This window comes from Hemicordylus capensis, chromosome 3 (assembly GCF_027244095.1).
Source record: "Hemicordylus capensis ecotype Gifberg chromosome 3, rHemCap1.1.pri, whole genome shotgun sequence".
NCBI lineage: Eukaryota > Metazoa > Chordata > Lepidosauria > Squamata > Cordylidae > Hemicordylus > Hemicordylus capensis.
The window spans coordinates 242,285,172-242,302,860 of record NC_069659.1 but is presented as its reverse complement, the minus strand read 5'-3'; the positions used below and the strand labels follow the sequence as shown (position 1 = coordinate 242,302,860).

The 17,689-nt window shown below is 42.7% G+C and overlaps 1 protein-coding gene across 2 annotated transcripts in view; it reads right to left on the bottom strand.

Annotated features, from left to right (window-relative positions):
• PAPSS2 (3'-phosphoadenosine 5'-phosphosulfate synthase 2) overlaps window positions 1-17,689 on the bottom strand; it is a 71,295-nt gene that overhangs the window by 24,449 nt on the left and 29,157 nt on the right. For both annotated transcript variants that reach the window (XM_053306400.1, XM_053306401.1), the window contains exons 2-5: window positions 4,370-4,484; window positions 2,830-3,065; window positions 843-981; window positions 73-191 (exon numbers count right to left, since the gene is read on the bottom strand). In XM_053306400.1, the coding sequence (XP_053162375.1) occupies window positions 73-191; window positions 843-981; window positions 2,830-3,065; window positions 4,370-4,484 (609 nt within the window). The remainder of the gene's footprint in view (window positions 1-72; window positions 192-842; window positions 982-2,829; window positions 3,066-4,369; window positions 4,485-17,689) is intronic.

Here is a 17,689-nt window from a genome sequence, read left to right as displayed (position 1 = left end):
AAAATAATCTGTAAAAAAGGCATTTGGATTTTTTCAAGGGGCACATCAGATATTCAAAACAAAACGAGATACCTGTTCTTGCAAGAGTTCCACAATACTCTGGATACATTCAGTGACTGTAGATATGCTGGTTTTCAATACAAGTTCAGGTGCTTCTGGTTTCTCATATTCCGAATCAATTCCAGTGAATCCTACAGATTTTTGGCAAGTCATTTACTTAAGACAATAATATAGCAACTGAATGGTAAAAATAGGAAGTAGATATGTTCTCTGTCAGGAAGTTCATGCTTAGGGATGACTTCTATATCTTCTGTATGAGCAACTGGAGACCTCTTATCAGCTGCAGATGTCAAAAATTGTTAGAGATACACTTATCTCTCAATACAGTACGTCTTCTGGTCTTTAGCTAGCTTATTGTGCAGATGGCAGGAGAGTGTGCAAGGGAAGTCCATCTGTACAATTGGCCATGGGTCAGACATGGGAAGGTCCCTGTATCTCTCAGTAGGGTATCCAGTGGCACATAGGTTACTCCTATTGGAGGTGGTGTAGGATTCAGCCAAAGCCAGCCTGCTGCTCAAAAAGACTTCTAGAAAGAAGTTCTTGCTGGTGGGATTGGAGATTGGGTTGCCAACGTTCTAGGACTGGCCTGGAGTTTCCAGGAATCCACATCAATCTCCGTTTATTGAAAATGGCTTGATAGTATGAAAAATATTGGGAGGAAAATCCTGCAAGCATAGTTTCAGTCAAGGTTGGCAACCATAGGGGGATAGGCTATTCCTGAGGGACATGATCTGTGGAGAGTAGATGCTGCACCCTGACCAATGATAAAAGAATTGTCATACCTTTGATTTCTCCAGCCCGTGCTTTTTTGTAAAGGCCTTTTACATCTCTGCTCTCACAGATATTTAGAGGCGCATCCACAAAGACTTCAAAAAAAGGAAGTCCAGCCATCTCAAGAATCTTTCGTGCATTCTGGCGGTCCTGTAGAAAGGAAAACAGATGTGGCATGTGATACTGTCATGGTTATTTTTTCTATTTAGCATACACATACACACAAATATGACAGTACACTGACAGAAAACTCTCTCGAGCTCTCTGACGCTGTTCATGTGGATCCCAGTGCTCCTGCCCAGCCTAACACCACCCCCAAGCCTGGCTCAGCCAAGGTTAAGGGAGCAAGTGCTCCCTTAACCCGGCTGCTGAGATCACGTGTCTCCTCGAGTACCCGGGACGCATCATCCCATCTCCAGAGCTCCGTGCTGCATGGCACAGTGTGGGTCATCTGGGAGCGCAGTCTGTGCTCTCAGCAGTGTTTTTAGGCTCCTCTGGGGGAAAGGTGAGTTTGAGCAGCCCCACCCCCCAACATACACACTGAAGACAGAGCATGCAGCCACAGAACACAGACTCTGATTTTTAATAAAGGCTCCCACATGTTTACAGGGCACAACAGCTGATCTGTTGGAACCAAGTCAAACCAAGAAATATCACAGACAAGTGAGCTAGTAGACTGGCTAGTAGATGCGCTGGTGGACAGGCTTCTTGACATGTGTAAATATGAACATCCCTGCCACTACTACTCCCTCTTGGTTGACGAATGGGAGGCAAGCCAGGTGGGAGCCCGGAGCCCAGGTGGGAGTTTTAGCTCTATCTCGAGCTGAAATTCCCTTTTAGTATCCCATCTGACTCCCTAGTCAAGAGCTCTGGTGATGAAAATTGCAGTGGTACAGGTAGGGAAGCAAGTCTGCTTTTGCCAGTCTTCAGCAGCTTCAACTCCTAAGAACCTCTTCATCCTCCCAGGTTAGGTTGGGCCCAAAGCCGGCCTCATCTAAACTGACACAGGTGCCAGAGAGCTAGTTGGAAAGCAGCTGGCATAGGCCCTTCAAAACAGGACCAGGCTCCACCTCATCCCAACTTGAGAGTCAAACATTAAAGGCATTCACACGTGCAGCCTAACCCAAGCTAAGGGAAGCCCAAACTGGGCTAGGCTGCACGTGTGAAATGCTGAGATTGATCCTGATCCTGCACTAAGGATAAGTGCAGGATTGATCCATCCTCATTAGAGCAGTTGCCATGCTCATGCCTGGGGCATCCTGGGATGCGGGAGAGGGCAAGTCCTCCCACTCCCAGCATCTCCCTCTGCTGCACTGTGACTTGTGTGGGCGCACAGTGATGTGGAAGGGAGGATGGTGGCTCCTCATCTGACAGATAAGGCAGCTGAGCTCCTGCCTTCCCTGCAGCTCTCCCGTCCTCCCCAGCAAGGTTGTGTGCATGACCTCTGTGTGTCCCTGTATTTGCTCAGCTTCATACAGCACTATAGCTCAAATGAGTGTTTGGGCTGCACTATGGCTAAGCGTGTACAGAATGCGGTTTATCTGTCATTGCTCAGCCACAATGATCTGCCCCATTCCTGTTCTAAAGCATCTAGCACACTGCAGGCACTAAACTGTTCCTGTTACAGTTGTTGTTTCTGAATTCATGGAAGCCACCATGGGTGCTTTTGTGAAAGCGAAAAGGCAGAATAGAAATGTTTTGAATCAACATTAATTGGCTCTCTCAATTGTGACTAAAACACGAGTGGCGTATGTATATTTTAGAACAGATACTCTCTCCTTCATTCTAACAGTTTTGGAATACTGAAGATGCTTTACATGGCAGGAATTCATTTACTGGGCCTGGATATACTTTATCTCAAAAGGGTCATTTCAGGAAAAAATTATATGAAGACTGTTCTTTTACAATGTGCACATTTCATAAAATACAGCAAAGTTTACTTTTTAACAACCATGGAAAAATATGCAATTTCAAAGAAGAATTTATTGACAAGTTCACCTTCGCGAAAGGAGAAATGAAACTAGTGATGCAAACCAGACCAGCATCAGCAAAAAGCTTAGCAACTTCAGCAATACGGCGGATGTTCTCTTCCCGGTCATCAGCGGAGAAACCTAGGTTTTTGTTCAGACCATGACGAATGTTATCCCCATCAAGGGAATAGCAAGGGATTCCATGGGAGACCAGGTACTCCTCCAGTGCAAACCCAATGGTTGTCTTACCAGCACCAGAAAGACCTGTTAATAGCAGGTAGCATATAACATAAAACAGTAATCTTAAAGGTAAATCAAAAAAGAAGCCCACAAGTACAGAAATATGTCATGAAACACAATGAGGTCATTCACACGATCAAAAACTGTGTTCTACCCAGGTTTGGGAGCTGTGTGTGCTCCCAATTTTTGGTTGTGGAAGCAAGGTAAGAGGAAAACCTTGGTGGAAGTGATTGTGTGGAAGCAAGGTAGGAGGAAAATCTGGGTAGCTTTTCCTCTTACCTTGCTTCCACTCAACCGAATTTTGGAACACACGCAGCTCCCAAATCTGGGTAGAACACAGTTTTTGACTGTGTGAATGGCCTCATTTAGTTCAACCCACTTAGGAAACACTGGTTTCTCACAGTTATATGACCTATTAAATACAGACTGTGCGTGTGTGTATGTATGTATGTACGTACGTACACATACCACACACAAATGAGGCCATTCACACAATCAAAAGCTGTGTTCTACCTGGGTTTGGGAGCTGTGTGGGCTCCTAATTTTTGGTTGTGTGGAAGCAAGGTAGGAGGAAAACCTGAGTAGCTTGCTACTACGTAACCACTTCTACCCAGGTTTTCCTCCTACCTTGCTTCCACACAACTGAAAATTAGGAGCCCACACAGCTCCCAAACCCAAGTAGAACACAGGTTTTTATTTTGTGAATGACCTCAATGCCTACTGACCATAATTTGTGATGCTACTTATTAATTGGCTAATCTGCTGGGAAATGTCCACAAACATCCTAACTGCTCAAAGAAGAAATGTCCACAGTGGAAAGTTGGCTAACTATACATCTTCTATGAAGTTTTTTTAAACAGTCTTTTGGGGTACAAACAAGCAAAAGAGCTTTGTGTGTCAGCAAACCACTGAAATCAAAGAAGCAATGGATGGATCGATCATCCAAATCTCCATCTTAAAATCTCTCCAAATTAAATTTTTAGTCCCACATTCAAATTCCTGATGAATTGAAGAGTTGCTGACTGGCCTAACGCAAAATCAGGGTCTCTCAGTTTTGCTTATTCTAAACTAGAACAACATAGTCACCTACCTCAAATGGCCGTGAACACAATAAAGCATTCAAATCACTTTGCACACTGGAAATACAATATAAAGTGATAATACTGTGTATTTAAAAGGCCTCTCTCTTGGTAATGCTGAACTGATTATAACTAGAGAGTCTGTTACATCCCCTTGAACTGTGTCTTTGATTTTAAGTTATTGCACTGTGCATGTAATAAATAATGAACTCTCTCACTATGTCAATCTGCTAATCAAAAATACGATACCTGTTAGCCATACTGTACAGCCTCGAAATCCACCTCTTGTGCCCACGATTTGTCCTCTCTTACTTCTGCTAACGTGATGAGCTTGGTAGACCACATTGGTAGACTTATGGAGATTCTAAGCACACATAGACAAAAAACAAAACAAAACTATTGTTACTGTGACTCGCAACAAAACAAAAACAAAAACTGTAAAACAAAGCAGTGAAAATAAACTTTAAAAAAATAAAAGTCACACACAAGCTAATGCACAACCACAGTGCCCTCTATCATTGACTTCAGATGGGCTTAAGAAAAACCTTTACTTCTCCAATAGCACAATGGTCTTCTACGTGTCCTGTTTTGGCATTATAGTATTAAGCAGACATAATCTCAAATAATGAAGGACAATATTCCATGGAAGACTCAGATGCTGACATCATCCTTTGGCCAGACCTATCAGTGTGGTCTGTAGTCATTCCTATCTAATGGCACCAAGTAAGGGATGAGGGTGGGAGAGGGAGGAGAGGTAGCAGAAGCTTGCCTTCATTGCAGACAATCTGGCTGCCGGGTCTGGGTGGGTCATGGCACGCAGGTAGTGCACCCAGATGGTCCAGTACTGCCCTAGGCAGTGTGGAGGTGCAGGGGTCAGGACATGTGGTCCTAGCCCCGAGAAATCCCACAATGCACTGTGCAAAGTACATTGTGGGGATCTCCCCTGTGATGCCCGCTCCTATGCCAGTGCTGGCTGGGAACAGCTGGCGTTCACACATGAGCAGTTAGTCAGAGTTAAGGGTGCACTCAAGCCCATAACCTCAGCTAACCAGTGGACTCTGTAGGCAAGTTTGCTGCTGCTGCCGCACCGTCAGGAGTCACTTGGCTCCCGCTAGTTCTCACAGGCAGCCAAGCCTGGGCTTAGCTGCCCTAGCCTGGTTGACTTAGCTGCTCATAAGAACAGCCTCCCTGTGGCTTTTCAGCATCTGCTTCCCAGAAATTTTTTTAAAAAAAACATGCTGAGAGGTTCAAAATAAATAAGATGGCTACCTTGTATCATTATTAGCTTGTGAGATAGGGATACTAACGAATATAGTCATATATATCACCATTTATAATCATTTATCACTATCATTTATATTGCCTGTACCAACTGGTGTAGTCCGCACGTCTGTCCAGTAGCATCCCTCAACAGAGTTTCGCTGACAAAGTCAGCATCTGATTGAAGAAGCAGAACCTTCCTCACAAAATTCTTCACAGTATCTAGACAGTCACCGCAAGGCACACTGTAGGTTGACGCTTAAAACTGGAACTAGGGCATTTATTCATGAGAGGCAGTCCATTTATAGATGGGGGCTTGCTTGTCAATTTCCCAATTAGGGGTCCTAAACTTTCAAGTGTCAAGGAAGCAGGTCTATCCATTAGAGCAGGCCTACACCACATAAGGCATGGGGGCCGGATCTGGCCCACAGGGATGATGATGATGATGATGATGATGATTATTATTATTTTGCTGGCCCACGTGGGAATATCCTGCAGCAACAGTAGGAACCAAGAAGAGCTCCTGGTTTGTCTCCCTGATGAGCAGCAGCAGCTCAATGCAGTTTGGTGCTTGAGAGCAGATAAGATGTATAGGAACACAGGAAGCTGCCTTCTACTGAGTCAGACCAATGGTCCATCTAGCTCATGGTTTCTCAACGTGTGGGTCCCCAGATGTAATTGGACTTCAACTCCCATAATTCCCAACCAAAGGCCACTGGGGCTGGGGATTATGGGAGTTGAAGTCCAATAACATCTGGGGACCCACACATTGAGAAACCCTGATCTAGCTCAATATTGTCTACACAGACACAGAGGCAGGCACAGGCAGAAGGCACTCCAGAAAGGCAGAGGGGTCACTCTTTCGAACAGCTCCCTCTTCTCCAAAGGGGGCCATTCTCTGTCCTCCCTAGAAACTGCCTTACAATGCCATCCTATGCATGTTTAATCAGAAATACATTCCTTGGTATATGCAGTGAGGCTTACTCCCAAGTAAGCATGACTAAGATTGCAGCCTGAAAGCAACAGTGATTAGAGAGAGGAGAGGACTTGGCGTTTGTTTGGGGCTGGCATGCATTCCAGGTGCCCCTGGACTGACTGAGCAGGGCCAGGACCTATTTTCGGGCCACTATTCTTTCTTAAAATTGTGGGTTCCTTGACAAGAGGAAAAGATCCACAAGCAGCTAATGATTTTTTTAAGAGTGTTAATTTTAATGTAATAATGTGCTGAAAATTGGCCTCAGGCCCTGCGCACCATGTCATGGTTGGTTCCAGCCCACTGGGGCACTTGAGTTGTGCACTCCTGCGTTAGAGGATTTTTCTTAAGAGTTCGTTCCCCAGCTTGCCTCATCCAGTGGCAGGTTAGAGAGTTTCCTTGTAAGCAGATCTGCCAATGGGGAAGGTTTTTGGCCTACTGCTTACACAGCTGGCTGCAGTGGTAACTTGTAACTTCTCCTGAGGTCAGGAGGTGATGGGGAGAGCCAGAAAGGGTAGGGAAGGTATGAAATGAAAATATTTTAAACACATGAACAACAAAAGCTTGTTAACTTGTTGTTTGTTTGCTGAATCTTAATTTTCTTAGAATGTGACAAATAACTGTCAATAAGGAATGGTCAGTTTGTAACCCTCCATCAATTCAAATCAATTTTTGGAATGATGTTCTTTCTTGAATTTTGTTTTCAAATGTCTCCCATCGAGTTGTACCTGCATGCTCCGCAACTGGCAATCTCTTCCTAACACTGGACTTGCATATAACTTCAAATGGCTCTTAATTTCTGGCTTATATTCGAATTTTTATTGTTTGTTCTTTTCCATTGCTGCACAGTTTTTACACATGTGCTGTATTTGTTGAAAATAAAATAAAATTAAAAATAGAATGTGACAAATAACCACTTATGGGAAATATAGTTAGTCTTATTGACTGCTCTCAATTAAATCAAATTTATCTAATAATCAATAGGGGAAACTCATTCTTTTCCTTCCAACAACAACAAAAAAATCCACCTCTCAGAATGGAATCCCAGACAAAACCAGAGATATTGAACTATGTGTTTATGATTTTTTGCTGCAATCATTTTCAATATTAATATTACAGAAGATTCAGAACAATAACAATGTATATAATAATATATGTTGTTACTTACAATACTATAATAAATAGTATTTACGCTGTTCTAAGTGCTCAGAATGCTTCATAAACTATTTCTGTAATTCCTACTGGGTCAGTTCAGACGAACACAGCCCCCGCTGCACTGCACACAATTAAGGTGGGAATGTGCCCCCCCCCCCGTGATTAAAGGACAGGCTGATGGGTTCTCAGCATGTCCTTTAAACTGTGTAGATGATTTGCATGATCACCCCTCACATGCAAATAAATAAAGGATGTGCTGAGAACACATCATCACATCCTTTAAGGATGTCACAGCAGGTGTGTAATCAGTATATTCCCACTTTAATCATGCTTAGTGGAGTAATGGGAGCCATGTTCATCTGAACTGGCCCAGAGCTGCACTGGAAAAGAAGTTCAGTATTATTCTCCCCATGTTGTAGAAAAAGAGATGGAGACTGGTAAGAGTAGTTTACCTAACATTTCACCTAGTGAACTTATTGGAATGGAAATGTTTGAACTGGGAACTTGGCCGTTCACTCTCTTAGCCACTACACCAGGGATTCTCAACCTTGGGTCCCCAGATATTGTTGGACTTCATCTCCCATAATCCCCAGCCCTAGTGGCCTTTGGTTGGGGATTATGGGAGTTGAAGTCCAGCAACATCTGGGACCCAAGGTTGAGAACCCCTGCACTACACAATATCAACTCTCAAAAAGAAGTTTGTCTTCAAAGATTCTGCAAACTCTCAAGATACATTTATGAAACCCTGCAAGCTATCAGAATTCTTTCACTTGCAGGAAATTCCAGCATGAGCTCCAGCTCCCTTAAACAGTTCATGTTTAGCTGAATTATTCTTAAAGAGACAAAACTCCCTGGTATTCTGTTTCGTGCAGAATAAATATGCAGCCTCCTTCATTCCTCCCAGTAAATCCCCGTGTGTCTCAATATGCCTAAATCTGATTTGTGCTATTAATCCTGCAGATAGTATAAGTCAGTTCTGTGAAACTTTTTCAAACTGAATGGGTTGACAAAGGACTGTACAAGTTTTGGCTGTTTATCAGGAAAGACTGGCTTAATCCATAACTTCAGAATTTCAAAACATCCTTGAGAAGTCAAAGCTTTAAAAAAAAAAATCAACTACCAGAGTGCAGCCAAAAATCTCATCACCGAAACCCTTAAAAACAAACTGATATTTGAGAATAAGACCTAGAACACATTCCAAGTCTACATTATAACCCGAACGTTATTATGTTTCTGCTACAACTTATAAGCAGTTAAGTAAGTGCTTTGCTAGAGGAAAAATGTTTCTTGAAACTTAAAAACCTAGAGCTTGGGAAATCTACCTTTATCAATATATAATCCAAATCGAGCTTTCCAGTCAAAAAATTAAAACTAATATTTACAGCTCTTATCAGTGTCAGACACCTGATAGTGAAACATGTGCACTCACAGTCTGAGGGACAAATTATATATTATGATGAAAAAGGAGGCCTGGACAAATTTTCTTTGCTTTCAAAAATTTAGGAGCCATACAATGAACACTTGACAAAATTTTCAGACAGAAGTCCTATTTAAACATTCTTTTTAAAGTACAGGCATCACAAAGTGTGCCAGACGTCCCATTCCAGCACATCACTCACCTTGCCGCCTGCTCTCCTCACGGTTACCACAGCACTTATCTGAAGAAGCAAACATTATAATTGTGAGGGCAGGCATTTCTGCAATCAGCAAGCTCAGGTGGACAAGCCTGCAGATCATGGAAATCTCTGCCATCACGGTTACAGCACTTGTCTCTTCAGACTAACGCTACAGTCACCATGAAAAGAGTGGGAAGCAGGGTGTGTGATGCACCAGGGCTTCCAGTGCGCTCTGTGATGGATGCACTCATGTACAGCCATTTAAAAAGAACTAGCCGACCCCGCACAGAGCATCTGTGCGCTCTTTGGGGCCGGCGGTTACCTCTCCCCCCCCCCCATCACATTCTGCCCCAGTCTCCACTTCCAGGTCCAGCCACTTCTCCTCCCCACCGCCACTTCTGCCCCCCCCTTCCCACCCTCCTGGGCCTTGCCTCTGCGGCTGGGCTGGACCCGCTGCTGCCTCTGGCCTCTGTGGCCAGGCCTGCTGCTGCTGCAGCGACCAATCCTCCTGGGTGCGCCTCAGCCAATCAGGCCCGTCCGCCGCCCAGCCAATCAGCTGGGTGCTGGGACGCACATTCCAAGGCACACCCAGGAGAATTATAGATATGGATAGATATCTGAACAGGGCTTTAGTGACGAGGATTATGGGGGAAGGGTGAATGGGCTTCTCTTTAGAAGTAACTTACTTCAAACAGAAACTGAGCTGCCTGGGACAAATAAAGATTTTGTTAAATAACTCTTTCTCTGACTATCCTTGTCTAGGTGCCACAGTTAAATTTCTAGGTGCACTGGCACTGGGATTTGTCAAGCCATGTGTTAAACAGACAGGTTTACACCAGGAAGTGGACTTTTATGTCCAAATACAGTTGTGGGGGAGAGAGATAATGAGCTGGGTCTCACGATCGGTGAGACCCGGTTTGGGAAGCACAGCGGGGAGAGCAGGCTAAGCCCGCTCTCCCCACAGATGATCCGGGCAGGAGCCCTGGGTGGCCGGATTGGCCACCCACATGATTGCCGGTTCCATGATGGAGCCGGTGGGGGCTGGGGAGACCCCTGGAGCCAGGAGGTGGCTTTTTGCCTCCCCTCCGGGGATCTACTCATGAGTAACTGTGGCGTGGAGCCGCAACGCAGCTACTCATGATCTTTAAAACCAGGTTGGTTTTAGGGCAGGGGTAGTTAGGTGGGTTACCCGCCTAGGAACCACCGGGCTCGCAGCCAAGCCCGGTGGTTCACATGATCGAACAAAATCGGGCTAGCCTCCGCTAGCCCGATTTTGCCCCATCATGTGAATAGCCTCTTTGTGTCTTTAAAGACACATTTATTCACTCAAGCTTTTTTCACTAGAGCTGTGATTTTGATTTGTTTTAAGGCTTTAATTTCTGTTTTATATTTCTGTAAACCGCCCAGAGATGGAAGTTTGGGTTTGTGTACAAACAAAACCAAACAAACAAAGAATCCAGCTTGAGACATGGTGTGGGAGTGGCTGACGCCTGTATTATTTTTGCAGCCCAAATCCACCCCCTATTTGCCCCTGAAGCAGCTATTTGTTGCAGCTTTCATACAAAGAGGGAAAGCAGTGGTTTTACAAGGCAAATCTACAGCCCAAATAAAAGTGTCTAGATCGGGGTTTCTTAACCTTGGGCCCCCAGATGTTGTTGGACTACAACTCCCAGAATTGTAGAGTTGCCTTTGTGGCTGGGGATTCTGGGAGTTGTAGTCCAACAACATCTGGTGGCCCAAGGTTAAGAAACCCTGGTCTAGATGAATATCCAGTATAGAAAGCAATGGAAAATAGTAGAATCACAAACTACCCACCCTCTCCACAGGCTGTGAACTGCAGACTAGGAGGGAGTGTGAAGTTGATGAGGTTGTACAGACTTCTGAATATCATCGGGGGTTTTATGATGAAAATCTCCTGACATACAATGCTTTATGTATCAAATAACAATTAACAGGCCTTATACCTGTTTGTTTGTTTTATTTGTTTGTTTTGTTTGTTTGTTGTTTGTTTTATTTGTTTGTTTGTTAATTAATTAATTACACTTCAATACCACCCCATCCAAAGGTTCTGGGCAGTGCACAACAGGTAAAATACTACAACAAACAACATTTAAAACAAATAGGTTAAAACTATATAAAAACAAATCTAAAACTGTTCAGAGCCATTTAAAATCAATTAAAAATACATAAAAACAATGTAAAAACCTTGGAAGGCCAGGCCAAACAAGTAAGTCTTTATTGCTCTCTTGAAGGCCAACAATGCGCCCAAACTATGGATATCTGCCTGGAGAGCATTCCATAGGACAGGAGCAGCTACAGAGAAGGCCCAGCTCCAAATCACCACCACATGTGCCGGTAGCAACTGGAGATTGGCCTCTCCAAATGACTTCAATGTGCAATAGGGATCATACAGAAAAAGACGCTCTCTAAGGTAACCCGGACCTAAGCCATTTAGGGCTTTAAAGGTAATGACCATGTAGTGGATAGCAGTTTTAAGCCCAGCCTTTGTCTCAAGGCAAGCCCACGTGGGGAAAAGAAAAATGCTGATTCATTCCTCCATGTTTGCTCAACAAAGGCTATTCCTTAGCTGCCACCACACCCAATTTGAACAGAGTTTATTCCCTCCCTGGTATGGGCAAAATTCCAGGGAAACTCTCCTTTGTTTACCAATGGAAAAATACAGAAAACTTTCCACGTGCAGTCTACCTGTGAGGAGCAAACTTGGTAAGTTCCTGAACAATTAACACTGAGGCAGGTTTGCACCAGAGTAAAAACCCCTTTTCCTGAGTTAAAAATCTACCCAGAGGCAGGTGAAATATAAAGGGGGGGGGGAGAGAGAGAAAAACTTTATTCAAAATATTACAGACTGCTTCAGTCTGAGGCTCTCTCAGTTTTAAGTTACAGGTAAAAAGAAATACTCAGTACTTTACAAGATTACTTCCAAAGAACACCCCAGATAGTATTTGGAGTGGCACGCTTTAAAAATCATGGTTACTCAATTGCAAAGATAATTCAAAAAGCACCCCCAGTTGCAAGAAACCTTTAAAAGTACCGTTACAGGGTACAGATGCTTCTAAAGGCGGTTGGCTAGAAAGGGCTCAAGCTAGTGTTTCATAGAAGGTTACATTACAAAATAAAACACAATAGACCAGGTGTAAGATTTTGCAAAACAAAAAAGGAAAGTGAATCATCTAATACAGGCTAGCTATCACAGTATTCCCTTTCTGAATCCAAAAGCCCTTGGCTTCTTTTCTCCATGAACTCACCCCAAACTCCAGGAGAGAATTTAAGCTTCCTGCAATCCTATCTCTACAGGATCTGCAGATGTCCTTCCATGAGAGAAGTCTCCAGGCTGGCTGTTGGCCATGAGGCAGCAAGACTTCATTGCTGGTGCTAACGAAGCCTTTTCCCCATCTTCTCTCATTGCCCTCCTGGCTCCTTCTGAGAACAAAGACCCCCTTTACTTCTTGCCACCAGACCCTCTAGGTCCCGGTCACCGTGTGCTGAGTAGCTGGTCCCTAGAGGTCACTGCTTGACAGACAGGACAGGATTCACTTCCGATTCATTCTTTAGGGTAGGGCTGATCACCACAAACCAGCACTTTGTATTTTGCCCAGAAACATATTGGCAGCCAATGCAACTGTTTGAGAACAGGCATAATATGGTCTCTCTGGTTTACCCCAGAGACCAGTCTGGCTGCTGCATTTTGAACTAACTGAAGTTCCCAAACTACATACAAAGGCAGCCCCACATAGAGCGCATTGCAATAGTCAAGCCTGGAGGTTACCAGCTGATGCACTACTGTTTTGAGATCATTTTCATCAAGGAATGGACACAGCTGGCAAATCAGCCGAAGCTGATGGAAAGCGGTCCTGGCCCTAGCCTCCACCTGGGATACCAGGGTAAGACCTGGATCCTAGAGCACTCCCAAGCTGCAAACCTGTTCCTTTTGGCGGAGTGTAAACCCATGCAGGACAGGGAGTTCTAAGTCATGCCTCAAATTCCAATCCCCCACAAGTTTGGATCCAGCTTGAATTTGTTGTCCCTCATCCAGCCCATTACTGCTTGTAGGTGGGCATTTAGGGAATGAATGCCATTTCCTGATGATAATGATAAGGAGAAATAGATTTGTGTGTCATCAGTGTACTGGTAACACCCTGTACCAAATCTCCTTATTACCTCATCCAGAGGTTTCATGCAGATGTTAAAAAGCATTGGTGACAGACAATACAGACATTTTATTCCAAAACAAGTAACTCAGAGAACAGATAGATCACATTTTAATGCTGGTATTGTAATGTTGGTGATTTTTACTCATATACTTTTTTTTATCAACCCTTTTCAGACATTCAAAAACTGTGAATAATCAAAGTGTGCAGAGAAGAGAAGAGAGTGTGCACCATCTCATTTTCCCTCTCCACAAGTTAATAAAGAACTACTAAAGTGTAAGAGCAGTTCAGCACTGTAACAAGCCACCTACAGTGGTATACTTTGTACTTTTGAGGTTTTCAGGTAAATGATGGAGAGGTATCAAGAAAGGATACTTTAAGATACAGGATATTCTGCAAGACTCTGAACAAGATGTTCCCTTAGGTTCCTTCAAAGGCGTCAGTTCATGTAGGTGATCTTCTCACAAACTCTAGTCTTAAAGGAGTGGTACTGTATATATTTAAAGGGTGTGACAGAGTCCAGCATTACACTTCAGTCTCCTCAGTGCCAGAAAGCCTCCTTGTATTCTAAAAATGATAAACTTGAGGTGATGGTATAGAGAACGCCCTGGATAAATGCTCATTGATTCCATGGCCTCAGCAAAGGTGAATCACCAGTGCCAGGGTAATTGCTACTCCTGGATCTCATTTTTCATTCAGTGTTCTTTGAGCAAACTGAAGGGAACCACTTTTGCCTGCTGGTACAACCTTAGCACTTTATTCTTGTTAATTTTGGCACTCCTGCACCAATCCTTCCCCTCTACCAAACATACAACACAGAAGGTATTTTAAGGAGACCCATAGAGCCATCCTGGCTATGCCAAACAAGCTGTCATTCAGTTTGTAGACAGACTGAAATGCCAAAATTTCTGAACTGAAAGATATTTCCCCCCTCAAATGCTACCTGAACAATATGTTGGCCTTTAAGAAACTGACCTTTAATGTTAAAGTTTTAATACCCTTTGATCTTAAGTTCAGAATAGTTCTGTTTGATCTCTACAAGAGTTCCGTGGAACTGGAAAGCTTGCTACAAACAAAGCTGCTCCAAAAAGGAATCAACCACTTGTAATCTATTCATGTATACTATATCTAAATGCATTTATGATCACCAAGCAATTATTATACTTCAGGGGCCATTCATAAAGCATTCATCCATCCAGTCAGGGAAAGGAAAGAGTAGCAAAGTTCTGACACAGAGAAGAGATTTAATATTTGTTAAAATGAAGCAAATGTGTGACAAGGGAAGAACAGAGTTTTTAAAAAGTCTTACAAAGTGTTCCATAATCAATGGATGGTCCCCAAAACACAAAAAACCAAATCCATTTCACTAAACAATTATGGATACTTCACCTAATTGAAACTAATTCACACCATTTGTTCATTTCCAGAATAAGCTCACAACCATGAGTTAGCAATTTCAGAAACAATACTGCAAACTGACTTGATAATAAAATAGAACCTTTCCCCCTCCTAACATGACAAAACTAAGGAAGTCAATTGTGCTCTTTGGACTGTATATTTCCACTGCAATTTTATAAGAGTGGTTCTTATAACAGGTTAGATACTAAGAGCATTCCTTGAGCAGAGTTCCTTCTATCCACGGAAGGAAGATTATGCTCATATGAGCACCCTTTCCATGAGTGCAACTCTCCTTCTATGAATGAAAGGAGCTCCCTTCATGAAATGGTAAAATACGATCTGACCCAAACTAACATGAACTTTCATTTCAGTTGCTCAGTTTTTAAGATGTGACAAACAACTGCATATGTAAGTAAGATTTTGTCCCATAATTATTTTGCCACAAAATACATAAAGGTTTAAATACAATATATTCTGCTAGGTCTACTATTTTCCACCATTTCAAAAATCAATTCTTTTGAGGCACTAGTGTAAACTGATGTACTCTGTGTACAAGTTTTGAAAAGTAAATTTGCCCGAGGCCTGGCAGCTATTATACATCAAGCAGGACTTGTTCCAGTAATGCCCTGTTAGCCTGAGGGACCAGAAAAAACATTTAAGGTACTAGATTACGCTACAGTAAAGAGACAACACTGTGCAGCAAAAATAATAAATTAATATGAGGCCAGACAGAATATTTAGGTTAACTTTTTAAAAACAAAACCCCACATAAATCAAACTGCACTTTGGCCACTTTCAGAGAGTGAAAGATTGATCTACCACCAAGATGAATTTTAAAGTGCCTTTAATGCACTGGACTACAGCATCAAAAAGGCAGCTAGCCAGTACTACCTGTTCCTTGGTCCCCTGCTTAGTATGTATATGTAAGTGATACTTCAGCTGCCATCAACAAATGGGAGTGCTCTACTTGAGACGATTTTGATGAAAAACTGAGCCAGTTGATTTTAGAGCATAGTTTGCTCTGAGAGAGCTGTGAGAATCTCAGTGGTTCTTCAAAAGTCCAAGTGCATTTCCCAGTAAGTAAAAACTGTTTGAGCCTCCTGAATCCAGTATGACACTCCTTAACTAACAATGTCCATTCTCCCAAAATGTCACTATGGAGAACCAGATCCTAAATATTAAGGGCTGAGAATTTTAACACTCAATATCTCTAAAACTCTTAATGATCATACAATATCATTTTTGATACATTTTTTGAAGTTTGATATAGGAATAGTTCCATATATGCTTAGCAAATGAAAGCTTAGTACTTTCATTTATTTGTATGAATGTTGAGCCTCTAAGGGTGGGGTGGGAAAGAGAATGTTGTTTATAGAATGTTGGAAGAACATAATGTCCAAAGAACTGTACATGCATAATGATCTGTACATACATACACTGTACACAGATTGTACTTGCGTTGAACATGATGTTTGAATAGGGCGAAAGATAGGCTGAGTGGTAAAATGCTTAGGATTATTTTTTTATCTGGACAAGACAAATCATAAAAATCTTTAGGACTGATCTGCAGTTTACAGCCATAACATGAAAGGTGTGTGAAACAGCCCTTCGCTGGTAATGGCTCCAGTCAGATTTTTCTGTACACATGTGAACTTATTTGAACCTAGCCCTTTGAATCTGTGAGTTATATAATACATCCTATCTCTGTGCTACATTGAATTAGTGGCATTGGGTTCAGTAATTCATAACCTTTGAGTCTCAGCTCCTACTCATTACACTTTCGAGTCCAAGATTATTGCCCAAGCCCATAGGAAAAAAAAAATTCCCTTCTCTGTATTACAACACAAGCTATACCTGTTAACTCCTGCTACCCAAGCAAGACGCACCTATTGAATGCTATGTCTCTCATATTTATCAGGGGGAAGCAACTGTTCTGATTCATCCACACACAGCACCCCTCCCAGTGACTGTTGCTGCTGTACCCTTGTAATAATTTTTGGATTGAGAGCCCTTTTGAGACAGGGAACCACCTTTTCACTCTTTGCTATGTAAACTGCTTTAGAAATATTTTTCTTGAAAAAATATGTAATATATGTGAAATATATAAATATATGTAAAAACATATAAATATTCTAAATAATAATAATAATAATAAAGATGCCTTCTTTATACTAAAATGTAGAAACCCCTTTTATCCAAAAGAGACCTCAAAGCAGAGTATAGAAAAGCAATAAAAATACAATAAAAATCAATAAAATACACAGATATTAAACAATACCACAAAAATACCAAAGCAGCAGAACAAACAGCAAAGCCAGCAGCCGCACTAAAATAAATAGTCAGGGAGTAACTAACAAATACTGGATGCCCATCAAAATAAGATAGTCTTCACTAAAAATCTGAAGGTTAATAAGGAAGGAGGCAGTTGAGCCTCCTAGGGAAAGAGCTGTATAGTCTGGACCACAATTGAGAAGGGCCTATTCTGAATACCCATCAGTCACAGTTTTGAAGGGATGTGGAACTCTTCCAAATACCTCAGTGTGTGTGGGCAAGATCATGTAAGCGCAGGCACTACTTTAAATTGTAACCAAAACAGACCTTCAGGGCAGATTCCAATGTATAGGGACATATTCTTATTGAGACATTTTCATGATATTGTAGAATTCAAGGGAAGGAGTTGCAGTATGCAAGGACAAGGCAGTGGAGTGGAATCAGGAATATGAATAGTTTAATGAAATAGATATTGAAGCTCTTCTCACGACTAGTGAGAAGAGCTTCTGGTGGGTCTGCAGGGAGAGCAGGCTTAGCCCGCTCTCCCCTAGGTGGCTGGATTGGCTGCCCACACGACTGCCAGCTCTGTCACAGAGCCAGTGGAAGCTGCAGGGATCGGGGGCTGCCTGGCCCCCAGAAGTTCCATGATGCCCCGCGCAGGCACACGGGGCATTCTGGAGAGACCTCCAAGGCAGGGAGGCTGGCTGCAGCCTTCCAGTTAAGGGTC